The following is a 16,648-nucleotide window of genomic DNA, read 5'->3' as shown; positions in this document are numbered from 1 at the left end:
TTGTAATTGAATGTTTTAGATCTATTATTAGAAAAAATTGTAATTTTATACAAAAGAGTAATTAAACAATATTTCAGAACAATTAAAAAATTTAATATTTATATTTTACCTGGAGATGCAGTTGCTGGTGATGGATTGTGATACGTTGTTTGTCTTGCACCACCACTTAATTGTGTGTATGTCGGACCTGATGGTGAACGATTTGGACTCATTTCTTGATTGTATTGGTAACCTTCAGTGACCGGCTAAATTAATAAATAGGTTAATACATTAAAATATTAAAAATAAATAATATAATATATAATTTTTTGTTTAATGTTTTTATATTCTTACTTGGCGCAATGTCCATGCTGTTTGTGCAGGTGTTGGACTTGACTTTGTAAGGCGATTAATTAATGGGGACTGAACTTGACTTTGAGTACCTTGATTAGGCGAATGATAGCTAATTGGTGATGCATTCGTTTCATATGTATTAAATACATTTTGAGCGCTATTTGGTCTTTGCGCTGTGTTATTGGCTATTTAAAAAAATAAAAATAAAAAAGTAGTCTTAGAGGAATTAAAACTAAAACACTTACGTATCATATGTTGACTAGCTGTTGGAGCAGCAGTAATCATTGCATGAGCTTGATATGGTGGTGCCGCTACATGATCCCTTCTTTGAACTGTATAATCTAATCCAGGTGCCTGTTGTTGATAAACAGGTTCAGTAGACGGGTTACTGATATTTACTCCACTTTCAGATGGTGAGTGCATTGAAGATCTAATATAAAATAAATATACAAAATTGTGGAAATATTATATTATGATTTAATAAAGCAAGAACTTACTTAGCTGTTGAATTGTTGCATACAATATACTCAATATCATCAGTATATGGATTTAAAAATGCAAATGCATTTGTTCTTAGCCAAATCCAATCATGATTTTTACCTCGAAACCGATACATCACAGACATCATTTGGCCTTTCATTTTAAGAACTAAAAAGTTATCAAACAATTAAAAACAATCATTTTTATCATCAAGGTCATAAAATAGAAATGTACCTTGTTCAAAACTTTCTTTCATATGAGTTTGGTCTTCAGGATGAAAAAACTCATAACATGTTTTGCTTAAAAGGTCTTGTGGCTTATAGCCAAGTATATGTGTAACACGTTGATCCACAAATGTAAATTTACCATCCATAGAATGTCTAGAAATGAATTCTAAAAAAAAGTTTGTCATAAGTATTTAATAGATTTTAAAAATACTTTAAATTTATTTTAGTTCTTACCAGCATTACTATTAGAACCGGTTAAATCAGTAGTATTTGGAGTGGAAGTAACTTGCAACCGACCAATAGCAACTAAACAACAATGAGTACCATCTTCTTCAACAGCTCTCTCAATTTGCACACCTAAATACATAACATTGTATATAACAATTTAATAATGGAAATTCTAGATGGAGGGATTTTTGACTATTAATGGTAAGTGTCATCGAGGTGATTAGACGACAGATCGACATCATACCAGATAATGGATGATCAAACTGACCAGATGGAGGCCAGTTCTTTATGTAGCCAGTGCAGTGGATGACGGCAAATTCATTACCATCACGAGTGGGTCCTAACGTATTACGCTGTTTAAGACGTTGATGTAGATTATGTCCCGATATACTGGACATCATACCACCACTATTACCGATTTTCATTCGACAAATGAACCCACGTCGAGAACCCATACAGAGTCTCATTGAAGCTAAAAGTACATACAATTTTAAGGTGGTTATAGAAATAAAATATTGTATAGAATAACAACAAACAATATTTATATTTGACTTACATTGATGACCTTCTTTTTTCACTGTACCAGTTTTCAAATCTAATATACGCCCTGAATTTTGTGGTTCCTGTGTAGATAGTTGTTCTCGTACTTTTTCTACATCTTCAGGATGTAAATGGTCAAACATACTTGTCCCTAACCAGTCATTCTAAAAATAAAAAATTAATAATAATAATAATTGTTTAACCTGTTTTAAGGTATAAATAGTAAATTCATACTTGTGAGTAATTTAATACTGGCGCAACAGAGTCAGAAACGTATATAACTCTACCAGTATCACATGTAACGACAAATAAAAAACCATCAGCCGCTTCCAATATTAGATGTTTTAACTCTTGATCCGTTAGAAAACTAGGTTTGTAGGTGCCATCATTGTTTGTGTTACCTGTTCCTATAATTTATATAAAAAATTTATATATTATTTTGGAAAAACACTTTTAAGCACTTAAACTAATGGGACACATTTTTGTCCAAAGAGTTAATAATAAATAATATTATCTCTACAAGCAAAATTACAATAATGTAAAAAATCATATTAAAAACAAAAATTGACTTATTATATTATATAAATAATATAATTTTATAGTTGTACCAAGATCATAATTGCCATTAAACACGTCATAATTGGATAATTTATATTAGAAAACCTTATGTAAATAATATATTCGTTTTATTTTGGAAAATTGGTTAATTTATGGAACATTAAAATCTTTAGTTTAATAAATTATGAATGATAAGTTTTATGCTTTAAATCAGACATAAAATTGGCAATGCGCAATAGAAAAAAAACATTGTCATTCACATCTCGCCCGTAAAATAAAATAAAAGTACGTCAAAAACCGAAGGGTGAAACAGGAAATTGACAATGGACGTGACAATAAACAATAGAGCCATGCCGCCAGCGGGCAGACATAACGCTTAACCTGGTGAATATTAAATATTATTATACATTATTTCTAGCATAATAGTAATAATAATAATAATAATAATATATAACTGGCTTTGACTTGACCGGGTTCCAAACAAACGTATATGTCACCTATAATGCGACAATACTCATTCTCGTCATCCGCATACCGTCCATTTGAATACAATCGGTTTTGTACTCAGTATAAGAGGTAACCGTTATTATGACAAAAACGATGGTATAAAGAGAAAAGAAAAATATCTATATACCTATCTACCTACCTATGGTATTGAGTGAAAAATAATCATTGACCACTAAAAAGCTATAAACACAGCCATAAAACTGTTTTATTGTAACTACTTATAAGATGGTTATTTCCCCTCTTTTTTACTTCTAATACATTATTGGCGAAGGAAATAAAATATAAATTAAAATCATCTAACACGGGTAATGTTTACATAAGAATTTGTTGTATTTAAATAAATAATAATAGCAGTTAGGTACACAAGAAAGGATTAATCATTCAGCAAGTTTTGTTAAAATGGTAAGTATTTTTTAAAGGAATAAATATAAGTAGGTATCGGTGAAAACATATACTAAATACTTCGTACGACATTTTTCAAAGTCGTTAACTATATAGGCACTTGTAATAATACTACCAGTAGGTAGTTTCCAAAGACCAAATAATACATTAGGTAGGTACTTGGTTAAAAACTTAGTCTTAAGTTAGCAAATTCAACAATTTATTTTATTATTTACATGCTATTGTACCGTGACGATTAACGCTGATGAAAAATAAAAACTGCAAACAGAGCATATACTCATAAACTATTATTATAGTTGTATAACTTATCGGACACCTTATACAGTAAAAATTTGTTTTCACTATACGGCAAAAATAATTTCCTAATACCTACACCATATATAATATTAAATAGTTAATGCAGCGTATGAATAATAAATAATCGGAGTATAGAAAAATTAAAAAAATCACGCACAGAGAACAGGAAAAAGAAGATGTTGTAATTGAATTCATGGCGGTCTTGTACGCAATTCGGGGTATTAGATAAACTACGATAGAGCACACTTACATACACATTGTCCTGCGCGGAAGGAAATAAATGAAAAGAGAAAACGGAAACACGCATCCTGCGACAAAGCATTTTTGTTGTCCGAAATGAATTTGCGAGTTCTCACGCGCCCTTTCAGCGATGTTATTATCTAGAAGGATAGTACATAGTAGATATAGACGACGTGTGTATGCAAGTGTTATTTGATACTTCCTATTGATGTGTTGAGGATTAAACTACTCTGGGAATTAAATAAATGAAAATAAAAAGTATATCAGTAATATCTACCTATTATACATAATATAATTAATTAATACAAGATTTAGCAACGGATTGTTACATAAAAAAATTAATAAATCGATTTAATAAAAATAATTAATTCGATTGAAACGTTTACGAAAAGTTAAAGGTAAATAATAATAAATAAGTTTACCAAATTATTTGTTAAACATAATCTCAATAAATATGTACATATATATATTAGCCTATTTCATTTGAATTTAGGAAATTATAAGGTATTTTATATAAATTACATAAATACGATTATCAGCAACTAAGCAAAAATATTCGATTATGGCATTTACTTGCTATACGTGGCCCGCCCATTTATAAATGTTGTGTATAGCGGAAACTACAATAAAATTATATCTTTTAAGTATGAAAAAAATTAATATAATTATTATTATTGTCAAAAAAATGTATGCAGCTTGCAAGTAATTTAAAAAATTAATATTTGAGCTTTTTAAAATCCTAAGGACACTAGTTACATTTTAGAGAATGGAGGCTTGAGAGAAGGAGATACTCATTAATGGATTTTGTGACATGGAAAAGGGAAGATTAGTTAATCAGTAGTTCGTTTCAGACACTTTTTTGGGTTAAAATGAATAGAGGGGACAGTTCTGATATCAGGGATTGCGATAATTGTGGAGATCGAAATGTAGGCATTTGTAGAATGCCTTGGAAACGTTTGTATAGTTAAGATTCACTACGTAAAATTTAAAATTTACATTCATATCAAAACTCGTAGGTATACAACACTTTCATTTGTATATATTTTATCGAACTAAGATATATATTATCTAAAAAGCATAACTGGTATTTTTATCACTAGTAGGTTTTTAAAAAGGTCTGAAAACATGTATTTTATTTACAACATTTAAATTTTAAATACGTACCCCTAAGACTTTTCATATGGTTAACAGCCATTCGGAGTATGGTGAGTTTATCTGGTTTCCGAGCTAGCGATTGACATGCCGGCACCATGTCCGAGAGTTCCGTGATGTACGCTGTCATCTTGTTCCGCCGTCGCCTCTCAATTTCGCAATGATTCTCCCTACAGTGATTTCACATGGAAAAGGAAAAGAAAAATCGCAAGATATACATAAATCGTCATAAAACCTCATTCTTAATACTATCAAATATGAAAAAAATTATTTGTAGTTTAATTACTATTACAATAAATGAAAATGTATAATAATTAAAAAATAATACATAACATAATATATGTATTATATAGATAAGTCTTAGTTTCATTAAGAATAAAAAACATAATATATAACATTTAACAATAGAAATAAATATTATTCCATGTTAAAATAACTATAAGCGAAAAGCGTTAATGAATATATACTATGAGTAGGTAATTAATATAATAGTTTAAAGAGTGTATTAGTGATTATCATGATTTATGTTTTTTTTGCAAATTGTATTTTATACACTTATCTATTACTATTATTACTAATTATCTAAAACAGATTAAATCATAGTAAATTGTATTGTATACAATTTATTATACATTAAAATGTATATGATATTACGATATCTTACATACCTAATAAGACCCAAACTGTTTTTATATCATCTTAACAATCTTGCATAGATATGATATTATAATATTAGAAAGCGATAAGTTTGGTATTTTTAAAGATAATCACAAAACATTAAATAATACTATAAAATACTACCATTTATTAAATCATAAATTATTAAATAAAATTTTGTTTACAAATATATTGTTTTATTGAATTAGGTAATTAAAGATGAAGAATGAAATATTTGAACATTGTGTTTATGTACATAATAAAATGTAAAATTGAAAAATATTAAAACAAAAGTAATGAAATACAGTAAGGATCAAGCTTTACACTTTAAATCAACCATTTATCTTTTATTAATTCTATTAATATATTATATACACGGTTTTTTTTAGTTAGTGAAAAGTTTACTTAAACTTAAAATATTTTCTCAAAATATGTTGAAACTACTGCATAGTTTAAATTATATCTAACTTTCTAAGTATCCAATTCAGAAAAATTATCAGGTGTATGACGTTATTAAGTTACTAGTAACCTTCCAACGTAACTATACCAAAATATAACAATAAAAATAGGTATACTCAAGAAAAAGAAATAAAAACATTAAATCATGCAATATACGTGATGGATACCTAAAACATTAATAGTTGTAGTGACTTATGGTAGACAGGGGCAGTGGTTCACTTATCGTGTGTAATATATTGCACATTAATATATATAGATAGATATAAACTTATCTAAAAAGACTTTTAAATAATTTAAGTTTATTGACTAATCACTAATTAAATTGATAAAAAATGTAACGTTTAAAGCCCAGTTTAGAATTTTCAAACACTAAATAATTAACTTAATTTTGAATATATAAAGTATTATTTTTAAAAGATTAAAAATTAAAAAAATGTACATGAAAAACTAACTTATTAGATTATACATTGTTTTTTTTTTATCTTTAATACAATGTAATTAAAACATTTAATACATGATAATATTATTAATGCTAAGTAGAAATATAATATCACAAAGAATTTTATAGCAGAATAATTTGTTAATTTAAAATTGTAACAATATTTTTTAAGATGCTCACCCGCATAAGTTGTCACCATTTTAAAAACGTATATTATAACAAATTTGCGTTCAGCTGCAGAACCAAATTTACGCTGTTATTTTTAAAATTATAGTATATTTACCTAATGCCAAAATTAATGATGAACCTTATTTAAATTTGTACATCAAATTTTTACGATACTTTAATTTTCAAACAAGTTTTGATTATTTTTAAATTTTACCATCTCATTTGGTCATAATTCACTTAAAAATTGAAATATTGTAGAAAACTAAAGCACAAATTCAGTTAATGTATTAAATGCGAGATTAAAAATATTTTGATAATAGATAGACTATATAATAATATATTATTAAAGCTTATAACACAAAATTGGTTCTGTTGGACTCAAACATGGTATAGGTACTTCAGTAATTTTGTCCAAGATAGAGACAACATACGCGGGTGGTGCTTTCTATACATAGTATATACAATCAATTAAATGCATTGCTTAAAATAACATAATATAAAATTCTCCATTCTTCAATTTATTTAAATGTATTAAAATACCAATAATTAAATATTCAGTATTTATACTATAATAATATATATAAATAGCAATTATAAAAACCTCGTTGAACTTTAAAAAGCATACACAATGCAAACCATCCAACAGTTTTTCTGATGTATAATATACGTTTTTTTTTATCATATTTTTAATTATATAATGTAGTATTTGATATCGTTTAATCTGTCAAATAATTAGTCACCGATTTTCAGCATAAAATATACTTATTGATATAGGTATATATATATATAATATGTTTAACTGTTTTGATTATATATTGGTAAATTTTGTACAAAAATTATAGCTAGTAATTGGTTATATTTAAAACACTATTACATGCATCATAACAATTATTATATGACATTATTATAATTAATAGTTAAATTAAGTAGGCTTTTATTATATTATTATATTGTTTTATTTTATATTTTTGTGAACTATAATTAAATGTTTAGCAACAATTATTAAAAGTACCTATAAATTATACAAAATTTAAAACGCTAAGCAACTAAGTTGTTTTGTTCTTATATAAATGTGTTTTATTTTTAATTATTTATTGTTTTTTTAAGATATGTTTATCATTGGTGACGCATTTAAACATTTTGCTATTTTATCCTTGAGATACACTAATCATGCAGGTATGCAAACATTGTAATACTCCTATATACAAATAATTATTTCTTTCAAAAGAAATATTATAAAGAACAATTACGATATATATTTTTAAAACATAAATAACTGTTCTATGCTAATATATTTAAATAACTACCTAATTAATTGGTATGATAAACCAATTTCAACGGCCATTTAACATGAATAATTTTGCTTAGTAATTAAAATTAAATAATAAGCAATTTCGATAGTTCTCGAAGGAATAAAAGTAATAGTAAAATATGATAATAATTAACGAATTCACTCATTTTCAATTAATATGATATTTTAATTTAAAACATAATATAAGAAATGTATACGTGCAAAATCTACGGAAAAACATTTTAATCTAACGTGAAAATAAGATAATATAACATTAAGTTAAAGTATGTAAACATGCATTTATTAACTTATAAAAATGATTATTTTTAAGAGCTTTATATTTTAACATAAAATGCTTAAACTCAGTCAGATGCAAATACTACTAGCAGTTGTTTAGCATATTGAGATATTATCATTTGTTTTTCAGTACTTTTAATTAGCTATCTACTAAAAAAAAAAAATCAACTCAACTCAACAATTCTAAATAAAATATATTATATTAAACAACATTGAACTATCAAGTTTAAAATCATGCACTTATGAACACAAATACATATTAGTATTGAGCTTAATATCATATAGGTACTAACGACTATTAAATAAGAATACTTAGGTATACTTTATTTTATTGTGAAAATATATATATATTTTTTAACCAAAAATGTAAATTAACTTATTTTTAGATACAGGTTTTAAATAAGTATAATAATTATAATAATAATTTTTTAATAAGGTATTGCATTTCATACTATAAATGTTTTTGTACAGATTTACAACACTAAATAATCGAATAAATAATGATATAATAGAGTAATCTATAGCTCTATTAAATCTGTTGATTATAATTTTATTGGATAAATACATATTATATATGCATTAAAAATTTTAATAAAATATAATGCTTTATTTTTTTCAATAGGTATAAAATAAGATTATTTATTTATTAAAAATATATATTACTTTATTTTCAATAATATTTTACGGTATAGTTTTACTTTTTAACGTACTGCAGTATGAACTTTGGTAATCGTTAATATGTTAATTACACAATAGTTTATGTGACGTGAATGATTATATATACATTTTCTCTTATCATACTTTAAATCTGAATTTTATAATTAGGTTAAGTTAATTTCTCAGAAATCATATCCAATTATAGCACGTGTAAACACTACCTATATACACATAATATAGTCAAAATATTTTAACAATATAAATACAAAATATTTTAACACGCCGTCGCTGTAATATAATGTGCACAATACAATATATTATTATTATATTACCTATATTATCTTTAACCGATATTTACGTTTACATATAAACATATTATTATGTAGTTCATCGTTCGGTTTTCAGATTCTCGGATAGTAAACAAATATATTTTTTTAAATCGTTTCTTTCTCAGATGTAAGGGAAACAATGACACACACGATTGCTGTCCGTGTATATTACCTATATATCTACCCTGCGTGAGCGTTTATTACAGTTTTCGCGTATACCCCGCGAGATAGTCCGTGTGAGCGCGCTCGAACGCGCGAGTGTGTGTGTGTGTGTGTGTGTGTGTGTATCACGGTGAAAGGTTATTTATATAATAATATCATATCGTTGCGGCAGCGGCCACCAGCCTAGGTCGTGGTGGACGCGGGGGTGGGGTGGCTGTTGCGCGATGATCTCGCCCAGGAAAATCGTGACAAGCATCCGGTAGGCGGCGTGCGGCGGGCGGGATGCGCGCCTTCTTCTCACGGCTATATGCACAAGCAGCTTATATTCACTATGTATGTGTGTGTGTGTGTGTGTGTGTGTGTATAGGCATGTGCCTTGTTGTATAGTTCGCCACGGGGGTCACTCAACTCTCCTCTCTAAACTGTACTCTTGATTTGGCGCTCCGGTTTTTCTCGTTCCAATGTGAGATGGTAGTGTTTCGGTTCAAAATATTGAAAATGTATATATTGTATTATACAGTGTTTATAAAATATACATATTATGCACTGCAGAAGACAAACGCATGTATATATTATTATTACGCGTGCATTATCTTTGTGTCAAAGACGGCGATAGGAGGGGAAATAGAAAATTGTTAATGATTGCGAAATTATTATACGAAAGTTGAATAATAATTTCGGGCAAGAGATAATATATACTTTCACAAACCAAGCACCCTCCCTCCATCCCGACCCCCTAAAGCAACGGCGTTTATATACATAGGAACACATACATAGTGTAAATATATCCATACACACACACACTCAGTTGAAGTTCAACGAATAAACTTAGGGAGGTTTTTAATGAATACTATATGCGGATGTGGATAGTGAGGAAGAAAAGTTTTGGGAGCGCGCGCACGCTCGGGTACAATCACGTCTTTATTAGCAGTCTCCATGCTCGAATAATATAACGAATTAACCTTCTCGGTGAAGTTTTGCACAAAAGTGTCTTAAAAGACTACAGCATATACAAGTGTATACATCTAGATAGTATTCAAGATTTTAGAGCCAAGAATATTGTTTGACATGCATAACATATATTATTGATTATTACGTATGAAACTTAAATTAAGTATTAAGATTTGTAAACAAATACGATTAAACATCATTATCAAAATAATAGTTAATTCATTTCTGAATAACCATGCATTTTGTTTAAGTTAACACATAAGATCAGTATTGAATTTGGGGAGGAATAAGGATAACCTGGACACCGGGTATGATGGACTGTATGCCATAATCGCGTACTAAATTTACTTAACTATTAAACTGAATTATTAAGCTATCACAGAAAATAATTTACGAATCAATTCATAATAGTGAACATTTTATTTAAAACTACCAGATTTTTTTTTAAAAAAAATTTAAGACACCATTTCATCGGTTAGAAATTATAAAAGGATTGCATATTATATTTTGGATATCAAGCATTTCTAAAGGAATTACTGTTCATAATAGTTTTCTTGTAAATTACAATAAGAATCCTAGACGCCTCAAGACAATCTCTTAACAGTTATAGTTTTAGTAGAAACTAAAAATGAATTTATAATCAATTGATTGATTTTATTACTATGTATATAATATTGTCATTATTAATTTTTAATATTTTTTTAAATTTCCGGAATGCAGAGTAATTTATAATAGGTACGTTTAAATAACTAATCACGTATAATAAACAATACGAATTTATTATTTTAGAGATTTTATTTTAAATAAAATAATAAAAAATCTCTATTAAACATCACTTTAATAATGGGGAATTTATAACAATGTAATTGGTCGTATAGCTAGTAGCCTATACCAAAAATACACTAGTATGTCTAAGTGTGAAGAATGTCTGATACTTTTAATTATAAAGCAGTCTGACATAAACTAATGATATTTAATTTTTCAATTAGGTTATAGAAGTTTAGTTGTTGATTTAAATTTGTGGGTAGTACTATATTGTAACATATAAGTGTATATAGGTAATTATGAGGTTATTTTAGCACTAACTTTATATTTGGTGTGATTTAAGACATCGAACTTACAGCGGTACTATCTTTTTCTATAGGCATCATAGAAAATTTACATTCAGCGGTTTCAATTTTGTATTGTAAGCCCCCTAGTTATTATTTGAAATATTTAATATTAGATCAACCTATTATAAAACTTTTTAACTTATTATTTATACTTTATTTTTTTTTTCAATACTTTAATGTTTAATAGAGTTATGAGTATTTTTAAATATTAATATTTCACATGTAAAATAGGTATTGATTTCTATAGTAAATTGTAGTAACCTATAATTACAATAATAGGAACCATTATGTAAAAAATATTAAGTATTATAAAGTAGGTATTAATAAACAAATTATATACATTAAATGGATATATCAAGCTTATAGAAATCATATAATATATTTATAATAATTATTAATTTAAAAAACGAAATTAAAAACAATATTTAATTTATATAAATTATAAAATAATACGTTTCTTTTTTATACATTAAGTTTAGGAAATAATAATATGAATATTATTTAAATCTCAATAGGTGTGTATTATTGAATTACAGTATAAAAAAACGAAATTGATTTAGTCAGTGACTGATTAAACAGCATTTTTAATGCTTTAAAAAGTGATAATAATAATAATAAAAAAAAAAATTAAATATGAAAACATATTAATGTCAAATGAATTGACATTTAAAACTCAACTGAATCAAAAGTAAATCAGAATTTAATAAATTATTCAGAATGAAAAGTTCGATAAATAGAGTTTTTAAGACAGATACATCATACTGCAGCAATATAACACATTTTATCAAGTAAAAAATATTTATTTGTTTATGTATCTAATAAGTAATTGAATTTAAAAATTTATTATTTTACTATAAAATTATTTAAGCTTAATACAGGTTATATCTATGCATATTTAACAATAAGACAATTTTTATAAAAAATTTACTGATATATATATACATTATACACATATGTAGTATATAAATAATATATGTTCTTTAGAGAATAAGAATAAAATAGTATATAATATATATTAGTAACCTATGTTTTTTCTATCAAAATATGTGATTTATGACTTATAAGTATCAAATATATTATATCTATAATATAACTTTTGCGAAATAAAAAATACTGAGAAAAGTCATAGCAGCTTACACTAAGATACAAAAGAACTAACAAAATAAAATAATCAGTTACTGAAAAATATACACCTATATCGGTAAATTACAAAAAACGTAATAATATACAATAGGTCCACTTTTAGTTCTATAAGAAAATTAGTGATATATTATGTTATTAATTTATAATTATAAAACGTATAACTTTGCATAATAAAATACAATATTAATATAAATATTATACTTTATATATTAGGAAAATACGTTTAAAATAATACAACAGTTAATGCTAAACATTATATTATTAATTGTTATAACTCTTTTTAGCCTTGAATTTCTTTAAAACAAATTGATGATTTTAGACAAAGCATATTAAAATTTTCGTAAAATAAGTGTATTGTTTGCTCTGTTTAATTGGATAATTTAAATTGCAAATCATGAGACAATAGACTTAACATTTACTTAACAATACAGACATTGTACGGATGTCATAATATTTTCATTTTTTATAGTCACAATCATAAATATTATTGATATTTGATGAACTTTGAAAACGTGAAATAATTTAAAATATACTTATTTTTTACACTTATAATAATAATATTGATATTCATACATATTATAAGTATATAGTAAATAAACAATTACAGAAATGAATACCCTTTTTTCAAAAATATTGTATCTATTTTATATTGACATAAATATTTTTTTACGTTTTTTTTTAACAAATCCTCACGATATAGTCTAGGTTTACATATTGTTACAGAGTTGACAATTCAAGTGTCAACCCTCATTATTTCGATAAGTTCTAACTTTTTGGAAAAAAAAATATTTTTTATAAAAACACGAAAGGTTATCATTCATTACCATTTTTTAAGTTTTTACTTTTTTAAATGATAACAAATATATTTAATTTCATATTCCAAAATAGAATTTACGATTATTAGTTATAATTTATTATGAGTATTTATTTTTTGACAAGAGAAGTAGAGTTTTGATAAACGAGAAATAGTAATAGAAATAGTTACTAAAATGAATCACCCGATATGAATATTGTGATTATAATATGTAGCCATGTAGGTATTAGAATTATTTAATATAATTATGTGAAATTTTAATTTTAAATTTCATATATTTTATTTAATCATTGTACTAGAAAAATAATGATATAACTTTTGATAATAATTTACCATTTGGATGTTAAAAATCTATATATTAAATATAAATTACTAATAGTTAATCAAATAAATAATCAATACATATAAAAATACACCTAGTATTTATAACATAATCAATATTGGTAGTATAATTTATAAATCATATTAAGAATACAATTAGTGTAATTAATAATACAAAATCTGAAACAGAATTAAACAGACGAAGAAAGTAGATAAGAAAGGTTCCAGGCTCTTTCTTTTTATAAAGTAGTAATTTTATTTTCTTCTTTTACTTTAATTTTTTATCGTTTTAATTTTTAAGCCCTTGTTTTATCCTTTTTATTATTCTTTTGTAATGAGAACAACAAAATTAAATTCTACCCCAACCATAAGGCTATAATATGCAATATACAACTAGATGGAAAAATCTTGAACTACATTAAGGGATGCGATAACAATTCTTTTTTTCTTTAAACAAGGTAAGAGATAACATGCCAAGCTTACTAAAGTTAATTATTTGTTAGACTAGTTTTAAATTAAAAACATAGAAACTGACACATTAGTATATATTTTTAATTTAGAGAAATTGGAAGACGAAATATTGTCTTAAAAATACCTTAATATTTACCTAACCTTATAATATTAATTAATTTTACATTGATTTATACTTGAATCAATTTTTATAAATTTTAATATTAAGTAACTTTCATAAAAGTTGTTATTAATTAAGTTATATTATCTATAACAATAATATAAGCATTTAAAATTTGTATTGACCAATTTTATTAAACACTCACCTGGCAAATCTTTCTTTGTCTTGGATATTATCATCTTCCATTCTAGAATATTTTGACTAGAATCCTCTTCATCGGATCTAAAACAAAACAATTAGTATTATTAAATAAATATTATACCTTATTAGTTAGTATATACTATATAGGTATGAACGTTAATATTTATAGAAGTCATACCATATGTTAACATATTTTTTAGATATTGGGGAGGGGTTTACACCTCTACTTGCCTAAAATGTAGGTAAATTTAATATATTAACATGTAAATAAATATTTTTATTTTCATTTTTCTGTTAAGAAAAACTTTTTTTGATAACATTAATTATATTGCTATATAAATACAACTTTTAAAGCTATAACCATTATATAGGAAGTGGAATCATCAATCAAGAACAATATAATAATATTATTTATTCTATAAAATTATTCATTAGAGAATTAAGTTATTAAAATTTAAACAACGGTTTTAGGGATGACCATTTCCTTCACATTTCAAATAAACCTCTTAATGATTAATTAATTATGCATTTTAAAAGTACAAAGTTCATGTGTAATGGTTATGAAACATTTAAAAATAGTAGGTCCCTATGGAATACAACTATGTTTTCATAGAAATTAACGAATCATGACGTCAAAATTATAAATTAAAATAAAATAAATGGAAAACCAATTTTAAATAAATAATCCATACAGTAGATATACCATTATATATATTATATTTTAAAACTAGATGAACATGAATATATTCTGTATTATAATTTATTACCTTATATATATATTATAATATATATAGTATTACCAAGCGGCAAAGCTTAGTATTATTATAATACGAGCATAGTTTCATTGGATACTTTTTTGCTAGAATTCTTTTTCACTCAACAATGGAAACATTGTGTTATACGTTATACTAAATTCAAAGAATTTTCACTATTCTGAGAATGTGAAACAAGATTAATCATGTCATACAAAGAAAATAATAAATTGTATAACATTACAAACAAATTATGAAGGATAATTTTATGTTATTTTATTGAAAAATTATTATTATCCCCATAGCATAGTGCCATAGTACATTGTTATGCTAATTACAAGAAAGAATCTCTAAGTTCCGAGATACCTTTAAACCATTTTCATTTAACAATCGTTTCCTTTCGGTACAATACTTCTTATTGTTGTATTATCGGAATGTTAGAAGCGATTTCATTTTTAGGTCAATACGATAAAAAAAACGTCCGGGGCCCGATTGTCTGAGAGGGTAAGGGACACCTGTAGTATAGAACACCTGGCTATCAGACCTCATGCCGAGGAAATGGTGACTTTGATATATGGACGAAGGTCAAGTCAAATCCTACTATTTTTACAAAGGATTTTTATAAGAAACCGATTTTTCTGAAATTAATAATTTTGCAGTATATTTGTAACCATATTATTCGATTTCTGAAGATGATATAGAATTCAGTGACACTAACACATGTGTGAAGTGAGAAAAACTATTGGCTATAATGCGCGGAGCAGAGGATACGGTGGAACTAATGTGCTATAGTGTTCGTTGTCCTCTCCGGCCTCCGCGCGTCAACGCCACTACTAAGCCCGCGCTCGAAGGCGTGTCAAATGCGGTACATCAATCTAAGTGTTGATAAATTATTGTGGTTCAATGTTCAATAAAATAGGTATCTATTATGGGTGTATTATAGTACATTTTTTTTCTTTTTTTAACGACTTTTTTACTATAGCTATAAAAAAAGTTTAAAGTACTTATATTTCTATAACCGATTTCAAAAATATTGTTTCAACAGTATTGTAATTCAAGATTTCAATTTCTTAACCATTTGTACTTGAATTACCTACGTAAATTTAAAGTATTTTAAATCTGATCATATACAAAAATTATACCTAATGTAATGTGTATAATGTATAACATTTTTTAATCTTTTATTACTCAATAATATGTTATTTGGGTTGAATTACTCGTAAATCTATAATCTATCAGTTAGCTGATGAAAAATTGATAAACATGCTTGTCTTAAAAGTCAAATAATTTATTTAAATCAATAGATATAGTTTCAATACAAATTATATTGATGCACATTTACTTAGTTAACGTTATTCTG

General features: G+C 25.7%; 1 protein-coding gene across 5 annotated transcripts in view; it reads right to left on the bottom strand.

Annotated features, from left to right (window-relative positions):
* The window catches only part of LOC114121344 (aryl hydrocarbon receptor nuclear translocator homolog), a 31,537-nt gene that overhangs the window by 1,204 nt on the left and 13,685 nt on the right, over positions 1–16,648 (bottom strand). For 2 of the 5 annotated variants that reach the window (XM_027983635.2, XM_027983631.2), the window contains 11 exons: positions 14,541–14,617; positions 4,977–5,134; positions 2,043–2,215; positions 1,825–1,972; positions 1,513–1,740; positions 1,275–1,397; positions 1,048–1,206; positions 831–981; positions 579–763; positions 334–518; positions 110–245 (listed from right to left, as the gene is read on the bottom strand). In XM_027983635.2, the coding sequence (XP_027839436.2) occupies positions 110–245; positions 334–518; positions 579–763; positions 831–981; positions 1,048–1,206; positions 1,275–1,397; positions 1,513–1,740; positions 1,825–1,972; positions 2,043–2,215; positions 4,977–5,134; positions 14,541–14,581 (1,687 nt within the window). In that variant the 5' untranslated portion in view covers positions 14,582–14,617. Of the gene's footprint in view, positions 1–109; positions 246–333; positions 519–578; positions 764–830; positions 982–1,047; positions 1,207–1,274; positions 1,398–1,512; positions 1,741–1,824; positions 1,973–2,042; positions 2,216–4,976; positions 5,139–14,540; positions 14,618–16,648 lie in introns of those variants that run through there. The other 3 variants (XM_050201051.1, XM_050201052.1, XM_027983633.2) reach the window with 2 other exon arrangements.

Source organism: Aphis gossypii, chromosome 2 (assembly GCF_020184175.1).
Source record: "Aphis gossypii isolate Hap1 chromosome 2, ASM2018417v2, whole genome shotgun sequence".
NCBI classification, from domain to species: Eukaryota; Metazoa; Arthropoda; class Insecta; order Hemiptera; family Aphididae; genus Aphis; species Aphis gossypii.
The sequence above is the reverse complement of the archived record's forward strand: the minus strand, read 5'-3'. Positions and strand labels throughout refer to the sequence as shown.